The following is a 13,124-nucleotide window of genomic DNA, read 5'->3' on the forward strand; positions in this document are numbered from 1 at the left end:
ACAGTGATGGCAGCAATGATGCCAAATCCATTTTGTAATGTGCAAGTAGGAAATGGAGACCAGATGTTGAGTATGCACTGCTCAGGTACCTGGCCCTCATCTCTTTCAGGAAAGGCAAAGAAAACACTTTTGAACCTTACAGGTAAAATTAGAAGTAAATACTGAGGATTGCCCAACTAAGTAATTTCCCAATTTTCCCTGAATTTACTACTGTCTTTGTCTTGCTTCTCAAGCAATGCAAAAAGATATTAATATAATGGTTGGAAAGGACTAAACTGCTGATGTATCTTAGGCAGGATTCTTTCACTTGACATTAGGCACCTGCAGACATCTAAGTTGATCTAGATACTTAAATCTGTGTTGTAACCAACAGAAACTGTATGGAGTCATTTTATTTGATTGCAGTCTGATGTATATGACTAAGCGTTGCTGAATCTGTTGTCCAGGACTCCACTGATAATAACAGAAGCCTTGCTGTTAGAACATTGTAAACGCCCACATTTAATCAAATTCTACTCTTTGTATCTCATTTGTAAGCAGATGAGAGAAGAATAAATGTCAGTACTGGAACATAAAGATGACTTAAACCCCTGGACTGCATTCAGTAGTTAGAGGACTGTGGATACACTGGCACAGAAGTCACTGGACATACAATTAAGGTTGGAAAATAAATCTGCTTTTACAGAAACAGTTTGCAAATTTGGCTTCGATCTTCAGTAACAACTTTAATGAGAACTAAGACACTCTAGAAGATACAGCATGAAGCTGACTTGCAATTAACCTATGTTCAATACTCGGTGGGACACACAAATTGGGAGAACACAGAGATCGAGGACTTGAAATTGAGTTTAGTATACCCCAGTAATTACTGTGAACAGCTAGCTATTACATGGGATGTCACTTTTAGTTAGGCTAGAAGTTCACTTTGGCATTAAGAAACCCTGATCAAAATGTGTTTGGATATACATTCAGAGATGACTTGATTTAACAAACTCATATTATATGGAAAAAAAGGAAAGAAAAGAAAAAAAAAGACAAAAAGTTGTATCCAAACATTCAAATCAATTCTGCTTCCAAGTGCGCCAACCATCACTGAAGAGACAGGGCCACACAAGGTGCTCACATCTCTTCTGAGACAGGTACTTTGATAACAGTGAAAGCTTTTTGACTCTGATGAAATCTTCTACCATGCCCCAATATTTTTTTACCAAAATTCAATCCAAATTCCACTCCTACACCTTGCACAGAATGAGACTGAGCATTTCCTTATCACGGGGATCAGTGTGGGGTAATAAAAAGAACATTTTAGTTTCCTAAAGAAGTATTATAGGTACGTGTGTTGCCTGCCTATCTATCTATCTATCTGTCTATCTGCATTCTGATACATGCGTATATTCAGAAATCAAATATTTTCAAAATGTTTCCCATGTAATAGGCTGCCTGTGTATTCATATTTGCTCTGTTATAAGCAGACATTTTCATGTACCGCAAAGAAGTAATGAATCAGTAACCAACAATGTCTTTGGTTTAGGAATGAAAAACAGCATAAAAAAAAGAGGTGAGCTCCGTAATATTTTTACTAAGGTGCCAAGAGGCACCTTAGTAAAGGTGCTGGTTTTTTTTAATGCTAAAATAAAAATAAAAGTAAAAAAAAAAAGTGCTTCCCTTCTGAAAATTTTATTAGGTAAGACACTGCTAATATCTAATATTTGATAAAGAGAATACGACATGAGGAAGACAGCAAGGTCTCTCTTCTCTTTGTTTCAAATTGAGCAAGCTTTAATACTGTACTGAGATTCTTTACTACTGAGAATATTTCAATGCAGTACAATTTGTTTCAAAGTAATGGCTTTCCTGTTAGAGCTAGTTTGTCATGTCAGAGGGGATGATTATTCATGATAAGCCACTGGCGATATTACCAGCAATTTTTTAAAAATTGGGTACTGATTAATTTCAGAGATATTAGCTACTGAAAGCAGACATCAGTACTGCAGAATGGATGAGACACTTGGAGTACCAGTTGCCAAAAGGTGAAATAAGCTAAAACCAGGGAGCACATCAATTAAAGTTGTAAAGTCACACAATTTAATAGAAAATGACGTGTTTTGCTTACTTGATCAGAAAAGACACTGGCCCCTGCCGAGTATTAATGACTGGGAGAAAGGAACTGAATGTCCAAGACTGTGCCTGGGGCTATTATATAACAAACTGTCATTAAGTCTCAAGAAATAATTAGCACTTTATCCTTTTTTTTTTTTTTTGTGCTGATATAAGCTGAAACCCGAGAAGAAAGACTCAGTCTAGACATCTGCATTTTTCCCATGCATAAATTGTTTGCAATTGTAGCATAATAGTATGTAGGATGCATTGGTGAATACGTAATACCTGGCACATTAGTAAAGTCTGTCCAAATTCCAATCAATAAGATGCCAAATTCCTTTGTCCCATAAAAATGAACATGAAGACATCTAATCAACAATAATATCTCAATATTTACCAGAATAACTTAATAAAATAGAATGGTATAACTATTCTCTAAAACAGTTTTACGTGTCAAGTTAAACTATGCTATCCAAGTCAGATAGTCACAGTTTCTGTGACTTCTCTGCTGCACTGTTTGCCTTTACTGTTTTGTTTTGTTTGTTTGTTTGTTTTTCTTCCGTACATTTTGTGTAGACTCCTTTCACAGTTCTTCAGTCCGGCTTTTCACATAACCTTTTTCTCTAAATGTATTCTATATCCCCAGTTCAGTGATACAGCATTTTTGTTTAGAAGATGTTGGCAGGACTATGGAAAAGGTTTACTGGTCAGGTCTGGAGCAGAAATGGGTTTTCTTTGATGCTGGGCTGGTGTGGTTGTGTTTTTATTTGTTTACTATTTTCAATGGAGGAGGGAAAAGAAGATACCAGTGACATCATTAAATATTTATTCCTCCTTCTCCTTTCTGCAAATGGTGACAGAGTAGCATCAAGCTTTATCAAGCCAGGCAGAGAGATAATTCATCTTTTCCTGATGATGATGACTGTGTGTTGGTGTTTATCTCACATGATAGGATGGCAAAATCAGCTGGCATGGATGAATCAGTTAATATTGTCTTTCTTGTCCCTCTGTAACTCTCTGCCATAATGAAGACAGCTGCCCAGGGATGCTGCTCATCAGCTATGTTTAAAACATAATTATTCACATAAGCTCCCAAAAGTTTGCAGTAATATAACAACTTGGGGTTCACCTGTCTACCTCTACAGAAGCAAATTTTCTCTGGGAGGGACCAGAATAAATATATAGAGTAATAGCAACACCTTCAATGGTCCTGTGACTATCGGGACCAAACTAAAGTCTGAAACAGCACTTGATTGTATTGCTTGGCTCTATGACATTTTAGCGTTGTTATCTCTATTAAATAGTCTAAAATGTCAGATCAAATCAAGAAGCTATCAATGCCAGAGAGTTGGACACATTTGTTCACCTATTTTTGTAGAACAGTATTATTAGCACTTTTAATACCTTGTCCAGAAAGTTTTTCATGACTTCAAAGTGTTTTCTAGTGTACGGAGAAGGAAATCTCTGATTTTCTTTTTGGACAACTGTTTTATTTGTTAAATACTAAAAATTTTAGGGTCAGACTCTCTAGTGGTGATATTTACTTTTTAAATTGAAATAATTACCAGGAATAAATATAATATAAAAATATTGATAAAACTAAATTACTGGTTTTATGCTATCAGTAAATGAGGGATCATTGAAAGTCTTACAAACTCGGATATCTCAGTAACTAACAACACTCTTTAACTTATTTTTTACCCTTCCTCAGTCTGAACTGCCTCAATGGACTACTGAAACATAGATTCTGTCTTATGATACAAAACAAATATTTATGACACATGGAAGGACATGGTAAAGATGTTAATACTTTGGCCTACTGCAAATGCAGAAATGTACAATGCAAATTAATTGAAAATTAAAAATTAAGCAGAACTGACAATATCTGAAAAATTATCTTTGTATTCAGCCACACAAAAACATTGAAAAAATAGTAGCGGTCTGTAGATTTTTAGATCAGAAGAATTATTTTTTACTATATTAAAAAGCTACTTTGATTAAAAATTACCTTTTTTAGAAAATTTTTTTAGTAAATGAAGACAGAATTAATTTCTATTAGTAAAAGATGTTTACATTTTTCCAAAATGTTTAAATTGTACTCCCTTCATTTTTAAGAACTGTCAGAAACTGTCCCATAGTGTGAAATCTTTCATGAGAAGTGCTCCTGATCTCCTTGCATTCACTTGACCCTTATATAGTCTGTGTCTCTTTGAAGTGGCTTTGGGTTTTTTTCATTATTATATGATCTAGAAAATGAAAAACAGAAAACTCACTGGAGTTTGGATGGTATCAAAGACTACAGTTGGCTTTTCCAGCTGCTACTTCCTTTAATTTTCAACCCTACAGTAATGGCATCACAAAGTAACTATTAACATCAAGTTTTATATATGTTTCACTGGGAAACGTAGTATTTCAGAAACATGCAACACTGGTTATGCATTTTTTTCTTCTCAGGTTTATAGCAGAGTTTCAAAGGTCTGAACTTCCATGTTATCTAAAGCAGGAATGTGTTTGTTTCATTTTTTTTTAAATTACATTTCTTCTGAAGGTCATCCCTCTGAAGGAATGAGAAGACTTTATAGGCTGTTTACATCTGAAGCGATCTGAGCTGCCATAGAAGGGTGTCTTACTTTTTTAAAAAGAAAACAGAATAGGAAGATGGTCTGTGGTAGTGTACAGTAGATACTGAGCCATTCTATGTTTAATTACTATTGGCAGAAACTTAAAACAGAGCCTTAATTTTGTCTGGATTTTCCGAGCACTGAGTCTTCAAAATCTTTTCTAATCTTGTTGAAGTTGCTTCAAATCAGCATAATATTTGTTGATAATGCTTATTTCCTATCTGAATGCTTACTGGAACTTTTATCCTCATTCTGACTTTTCTTAACCCTTCCACCCACTCCCTTTTAGAATTTAACAAAATCTACGATGTTTTAGAAGGCTTATGGGAGTTTTTTTCTTTCTTTCTTTCTTTTTCTTTCTTTCTTTCTTTCTTTCTTTCTTTCTTTCTTTCTTTCTTTCTTTCTTTCTTTCTTTCTTTCTTTCTTTCTTTCTTTTTCTTTCTTTCTTTCTTTCTTTCTTTCTTTCTCTCTCTCTCTCTCTTTGTTTCTTTCTTTCTTTCTCTCTTTCTTTCTTTCTCTCTCTCTCTCTCTCTCTTTTCTTTCTTTCTCTAAAGCTGTATTTGAATTTCAAGGTGGTTACTTAGATTTACAATAATCTGCTCTCTATCACTTGTCTGAAACTGCTGGAAGATGTCAAACTACCAGATGAAATATACTGTAATTGTGCTTTCTTATTTTTCTTTTTTTTTTTTCTTTTGTTTGTTTTCCCTTCCCAAACCTTCCCAAACCTTCCCAAACCTTCCTTTCCCTTCCCAATTTTAATGAACCAGCTACATAATGACAGAGGTTTACTGTGTATGCCAATGGGCTTTAAATTTTGGGAATTCACGTCAACATTATATTGACTGTTCTCCTGTTACACTACAGTTAATTTGAAAACTAATTAATGTTATGGGACATTTCAGCTTTAAATGTGTAGTACTAAATATATCTTGATTTTTTCCAGAGGTTACTTTTGTTTCAATCTTTATTTTATAGAGAGTATTTCCTTATGTACTTTTGTTACACGAAAACCAGTTGCTTCTTTTGCCATCTTTCCATTTTAAGTCTTCTGCTCCTCAGGATGTATTCCATGTGAACAAGAGCAGTCCTGTTGTATTTTAGACCTTATGTTTCTTTAAACAAGTAACACACTCAGTGTTGACATGAGGGAACAGAATCTTTCGTCCTTCTACTAGTTTTCACAGCTGAGACAAGTGGAAGACAACACTAAAATATTTCTAAACCTCTTTCAGAAAAGGTGTCTGAAACAGAGATAAGAAATTTCTCTCTGAAGGAAAAGCAGTCCCTCCATAAAGTGTTTCAAATGTGGTGATGATTTACAGTGGTAGCTTCTGTTTGGCTGGTATTCCATACCAGTTCCATTGAGTTTGTTATAGAGTTTCCAGTCAATCCCACCAAAAGATTAGAAAAGTCATTTTAATACCTTATTATAGCTTATACAAGGGCAAGGCAATCTATTTTACTCAGTTATTTGCCAAAAAGTATCACTATATTTTCTCATAGCATTAAAATGATACAAATCATAGATTAAAAAGTTTAAAATGGACTTCTTTTGAAAACTTCATAATATCTAAACTTCATAGTGGCCCAATTTCCAGTAAGTTGTGCAAAGATTAGGCATCCAAATATCTTATTTGTGAAAGAAAATGCTTTTAAGAACAAAATGAAATGAAATGTCAATTTAGTTAAGAAGTCCTCAATTTCCTGGAACTCCTAAGAGCTGATTTTCACCAAGGTGTTTCAGTGTTTTTCTTACTTTATGCCCTTCACAAACACAAGATTTTTGTTGCGGTTTTTGGTTCTTTTATAAGGCTTTATCAAGCATCTCTGAGACTAAAGAAAACAGTCTAAAAATGAAGGAAATAAGCATTATATGTAAAAAACAATGATTGACAAAAATAGAAAGTAAAAAGCAACCCGCAAAGATAGACATAACCATGACAGAAGAGTTGGAACTGAGTTGGAGTTGTTCAGGCTCCAGGGATCCCTTACAGCAGGTACCTTCTGATACCTACATGGGACCAACAAGAAGGCTGGAGAGGGACTTTTTAGAAAGACGTGTAGTGATAGGAAAAAGGAAAATTATTTTAAACTGACAGATGGTAGGTTTAAATCACATATTAGGAAGAAATTCTTTGCTGTGAGGGTGGTGAGATACTGGAGCAGTGTTCCCAGAGATGTTGTGGATGTCCCATCCCTGTAGTGTTCAAGGCCAGGTTGGATTGAGGCTTTGAGCAACTTGATCTAGTGGAAGGTGCTTCTGTCCACAGCAGGGGTTTGGAACTAGATGATCTTTAAGGTCCCTTCCAACCCAAACCATTTTATGATTCTATGATTCTAAATTTTTATTATTTTGGGAAATTAAACATAAGAAAATAACAATTATCTCTGGTCAGCCTATCAAATGTAGGCTTTGCTCACCTGGTAGAATGCTCATTGTAAAAGCTGCTATTGGAGCTGAGATGGAAGTGAGGATTCTTTGAAGCAGAGTTGAGTTAAGCAGGCATAGAGATCTATATGAATACAAGATAGACTTTTCTAAAACAGCAGCAGTTCTAACGCCTTGTAGCTAGCATGGACACCTATCCCACTGCAAACTGCTACCCAGGTGCAGTCTACTTCTGTTCTGGTGTTCTGTGCTGCAGGGTTGCTGCTGGTATGTACACCTTCCATGCCTATCCCAGGTGAAATGTGAGACTCATGAAGAAAGAGGGAGTTATAATGTTCTGGTAGGAATGGACACCAGTGAGTGTCCTTAGTGTAAAAGTCAGCAGTCTGTTCATATGGAAACATGGTACAGTAAGAAAGAAGCATGCAAGCTGCTGGGCATTTGAGGGAGGCAGAGAAAAAGGTGGAGAGTAAGTAGGAACTAATAAGTTCAGTGCATTAGAGATGATTGCCTTCCAGGTTTGTACTCAAGTGAAAAAAATTCAATAAAACTTAGTGTTGGAAGTTAAGGTTAGAGAAAGGAGATTTGTTTAATGCAGAAAAGAGGCATAACGCGAAATGGAAAAGCATAAATTAAAGAGAATTAAGACATGATGAGAAGAGATAAAAAGATAAATTTCAAACACAGTCCAAAGTAAAATGCAATCATTACATCTGGAGAGTGTCCTATTCTCATTTTCATAATTGGGCTCAAAGATCTTGGTGTGAGGCATGACAGGACAAGTAAAATTATAGAAATGGTAAGATGGTTTAGAAAGAAATATTGTGTATATATTTTCCAAGAATGAGAAGGATTGATTGCAGGAAGGAAAGGGTTCACAAAATAGGGGTGGGTTCACATCGCTATGAAATCTATCCCTGTTGCACTCCAGTAGGTTCTTAGACGTGCTAACCACAAAATCTAAGGTGATGATAACGTAAGTGAACAGAAAGAGAATGCAGCAAAACAGAAGAGAATTAGGAGAACAGTCCTTCCTGATTTATGATCAGCATAAAAAGTAGCTGCTCCTTGCTGCTCAATACAGTCAGGTGATCAAAGATCGTAAAGAGTAAAGGTCTTGCAGAAACACGTAAAGAGCAGGAGAGATAAATGAACAAAGTTGATGGACTCTGAATGGAATAGAGTCACCAACCAGGGGGAAAAGAATAATGTTGCAAATAGGTTTATTGCACAAAAAAGGGGAGGTGAACAAGGATGACATGGCTAAGGAATACTGTAAGATACTATTGACTGTGCTTTAAGATAGGTGCAAGTCAAAGAAATGAAAGGAGATTGGCTTATCAGAAAGGATACTGAAGAAAAAAAGCAGCATATGAACAAATCATCTTCCATTTTCTCAGTTTGCTTTTAAAACAAATGACAGCAAGTATTAAATACCTCTTTAAAAGGAAATACACAAGCAACTTAGAAATGTGAGAGTGTGTTAATCAATGCAGACTCAGTGTAATTATCTTATGATAATGACTGCTATTAAAGAACACTGTATTAAACAAAGAAGATTAAACAAAAGGTGTGGAGTACTAGGGAGGTGAGTGGTGTGGACATATGTTATTAAACAGTACAATTGAATGGTCAGAAGGAAGAGAAAAAGCCAAAGACAATCTTGTTGTGTACTGAGTGAGCATATTTATGAGAAATCCAAGGGCAAGGGGTGTGGATATGGTGTAAGTATTACTTGCTTTGCTAGAAGGCAACGAAAGGTGAATAAGTAGATTAAGAACTGATGTTACTGATGCTTACTGTAATCCCACAATGAATCAGAGGATGACTGAAATCAGAAAGAGCGGCTGTGTTTTTTGATTTAAAGAAATATTTATCCATGTAAAATTGATGAGAATTAAACATCTGAATTTTAAAATCTGGTAAAAAACAATGCAATGGAAACTTTGAATCATACTCACTATTAAAAGAATATCATGAGTGGTGTTGTTCATCTTCATACTTGCTTCAACAAGAATTTTTCTTTTCTATTCTAACTTCAAGCTATTCAAAATTCTTCATTGTGTGCTTTGAATAAAACCTTCCCCTTAATGAAAAGCAGTTTGCAAGTAAATTCTTTTTGGAATGCTAGTTCTGAAATCTAGATGAAAAAGATCACAGTATATGTTACTAGTTATTTCAGCATGAATTTTACCTCTTGAAAATAAATGTCATGTTTTCCACATTTGATCAGACCAGTCAGTTAATGCACGCTGTCTATTTTGATCATAACCAAGTTGGACTGCCAAGGTGAAGAACATCACAGAATGTATTAACATATGAAAGCAGAGATTAAAGTACGTGTTGTATGGAGTCTGTTGGCATGATTTTTTTTATTTTATAGACTAAAAAAGTAGGCCTATCAAAATTAAACTTCACTGTTGGTTTGTTGGTGTTTTTTCCATTCTTGGAATTAAAAATGTATCTTCTGACACGTGCATAGCTGTGTTACATTCTACTAGTCATCTCAGAAAAATACCCAAGTTCTATCATCATGCAGAATATGAATAATTCTCTTTTGTTATGGTTTGGGTATGGAATAAAAGAAGTGGAACTTTTATAAGTTGTGAAACTTTATATTTCATATATATTTATGGATAGGACCAATTATTGGATCCAATATGAAGCATTACATTCCTTAATAAATAGTGTGTTATCTCACAAGGTTCTGCTCACTCATAGTTGTGGCTCTAGTTTTGGCTTTGGTTTTTTTAAAATATAATTTAATTTTGGTAACAGAAGACCTATTATATTTGATTTTTTTCTTTGTAGTTTGTATTGAATAAACAGAACAGTCCAAATGTAATTGAAAGCTTTCATGACATAAGTACAGCAACAAAGGTTCTAAATTATGGAGCTATATTATGATGCTGAGACAAAGTTTACACTGTGCTTTCCACACTTGGTCTGGGGAGATGCATAAAAATTTACAGTATATGCTATTTAGTTTTCAAGTCTCTCTCTCTGTAAGTTTTTTCTCTAATTCAATTGAATATGCCTCAGTAAGAGATTTCTAGGAAAAACTAAACTGATAAATATGTGCACACAGCTATTTAAAGTCTTATTTCAGTGACTGTATTTTTTGGGAAGTGTTAGAGTTCTAGGATGAAGAGCTTATGATGTAGTTTAATTTTGTAAAGTGACTTGTGCACAAACTCTATTCCAAAAGACTTTTAAAGTGCTAAATAAAACAGCTGAGCTTAAATAATAAATAATAACACATAAAAGAGATTTAAAAATAGTTCAAGTATATGAGGGAGATACAGAAAGAGATAAATAAAACAAACTCCTAACAATGAAAATTGTGCAGGCACTGATATGAGAATGAATTCTCTAAGCTAATTCACAGTAGAAGGTAAAATTTGCTATACATGTCAGATGAGGCAAAGGCCTAATTACTTTCTAAGAGGATCTTCCATTCCCTTTTTGTCCTATATATCTGATACAGTGATATTTGTATTGAAACAGTAGTCATACTTCATAAGAGGCATCTTTTCTCACCATTGGAGATAAACATGAAAAGACCGAGATAAAAACATTTTATGTCTCCCTCTTCTGTTGTCAAGAAAAGTAACTTTACAGTGTAGCAACACAAAGTGTAAAATCTTAAGAGATTTCTGCTTAGTACTTCAGAGAAGGGGGTCTCTGCACATATAAATGCTCAGTGCGAAGACAAGCTTGTGAATATGCCATGAAGAAGATGATTTAATGAGCTCAAATATATACATGTGTGTATAATTAAAGAGTCGGCATCTGGTTTGTTTGTTTGTAGTTTGTTGTGAAATGTATATCGTGTTTCTGTGAAAGAGCAGCTCAGTGTTTCATGCTGTCTCTCAGTTGATGAAATCCCCCCCCAGCAGAGGGGGCTTGCTTTGAGCGTGCTTGGGAAAGAGAAGCTTTGGGGGTGCAAAAGGCGAAGCAGGAAAGCTGATCTAATATTTAAGGGGTAAGAGAGCAGAAGGCCTGGAGAGAGGACGCAGACCTACAGTCAGACTGCAAACCTGGTGGAAAGAAAAAATATCCTAAAGCCCCAAAATGAGTTAGGAACTGCTGTAACTGAGCATTAGAACTTGGAACAAAAGTTTAGAAAAGGACCTGTCCTACCAGGACACAGTGACTTGAAGGAGACTTTTTTATAATTATTCTTGTGCTCTTATTTTTCTCAGAGAATGGATTTTCTATATAAGAAGAAAATTTGTTATAATCCAAGAAAAATCAGTGTTTGAATGTAGGGGCCATTTCTGAAATTTGGTAACGTTCATTTTAAAAAGAATCTATTGGCAGAGCAACCTTTCACCTTTGACCCACTGTACTGAATTTGGCTAGGATAGACTTAATTTTCTTCATAGTAGATCCTGTGGTATTATGTTTTAGATTTGTGACCAAAGCAGTGTTGATAGCACAAGGATATTTTAGTTATTCCTGAGCAGTGCTTACACAGCATCAAGGCCTTCTCTGCTTATCATGCTGCCTGTCACAGCAAATCAGCTGGGGATGGGCAAGAAGTTGGGAGGGGACACAGCTGGGACACAGATTACTCCAAACAATGACAGGGATATTCTATAACATATGAAAGGGATATTCCATACCATGTGATGTCACGCTCAGTGACAAATGCTGATGGAAAGGAGGAGGAAGGGACCATGTTCAGGGTTATGATGTTTGTCTTCCCATGTAACCATTAGGCATGATGTAGCCCTGCTTTCCTGGAGATGGCTGAACACCTGCCTGGCAGAGTAGCCAATGAATTCCTTCATATTCTTTGTTTACATGTACAGCTTTTGCTGTACCTGTTAAACTGTCCTTATCTTGACCCATGAGTTTTCTCATGTTACTCTTTCCATTCTCTCTCCCATCCCACTGCGAGGGAGCGGACGGGGGGTGTGGGGTGTGGTGGGTGAGGGATTGGCTCTGGGGGTCTTCCCTGCCCACCGGAGTTGAACAACACCCACTTAGGGTCAGTCAAAACACGTTCATCTTAATATTTACATGACATACATGATGGTGGTATCTCAGATTAAGTCTTTTAAGTAGACAGCTTTCATGACCCAGAATTATTGACTGGGAAAAGCTTGTTCATAATAAGTAGCCTTTTAGCCTCTTACAGCCCCAAAATATGTGGAGAAGGACCACAAGATTAATAGGTTTAATCTGTATCAGACCTGTACCAAAAGAGATTTGTTTGCTTTGCTCTGACTGTTTCGCTTCCTTTTGTCAAAAAAGAGAATTGATGTGGATACTTTGCCTCACAGACAAATTTAGTCATAGATGTTGTTATATATATTTATTTGCAAAGATGCTACCATATGCCTTTACATAAACAGTATGGAAAACACATTTGTTAGGTGGGTGGGGTTGTTTTGCATTAAGTGGCCAGCATTTGTATTAAAACATTGGCTTTTTCTTTCTAAATGCTGTATTTGCTAAGAAATAATTTGATATTTTTTTCAGAAATCATGAATTCTAGTGATGTATTCTATTGAAGATTGATATAAAAATGAATTGCTGACTTTTGTTTCCTTGGTATCTTTTTTAGGATTTATTTATACCTGTGGTGGAACTTTAAAAGGACTTAATGGCACTATAGAAAGCCCTGGCTTCCCATATGGATATCCAAATGGTGCAAACTGTACATGGGTTATAATAGCAGAAGAAAGAAACAGAATACAAATCGTCTTTCAGTCTTTTGCTCTAGAAGAAGAATATGATTATTTGTCATTATATGATGGGCATCCTCATCCTGCAAACTTTAGGACAAGGTAATGCATAAATATTAATAAAATCTAATTTGTACTAATATCTTAAAAATATATGAGAATATAGTTAAAGCTAATGTTTTAAAATTATTTCTTTCATATTTAGTCTTTAGGGTGAACTTTAATTAAGTGTAAGTGCCAAAATCTGGATCATGTGCTTTAATTTTAGTTAAAGTAAGTGCTGAAATTAATCTAGCCCTCATAAAAGTTGTCTCA

The 13,124-nt window shown here is 35.3% G+C and overlaps 1 protein-coding gene across 1 annotated transcript in view; it reads left to right on the forward strand.

Annotated features, from left to right (window-relative positions):
- LOC120323276 (CUB and sushi domain-containing protein 3-like) overlaps window positions 1-12,911 on the forward strand; it is a gene marked incomplete at its 3' end in the record, with an annotated part of 76,575 nt that extends 63,664 nt beyond the window's left edge. Inside the window, exon 2 of the mRNA XM_039381451.1 lies at window positions 12,689-12,911. Coding sequence (XP_039237385.1) covers window positions 12,689-12,911 — 223 coding nt within the window. The remainder of the gene's footprint in view (window positions 1-12,688) is intronic.
- Between the last annotated feature and the right edge of the window lie 213 nt (window positions 12,912-13,124).

This window comes from Pipra filicauda, unplaced genomic scaffold (assembly GCF_003945595.2).
Source record: "Pipra filicauda isolate LSUMZ 115617 unplaced genomic scaffold, ASM394559v2 scaffold225_size1262401_pilon, whole genome shotgun sequence".
NCBI classification, from domain to species: domain Eukaryota; kingdom Metazoa; phylum Chordata; class Aves; order Passeriformes; family Pipridae; genus Pipra; species Pipra filicauda.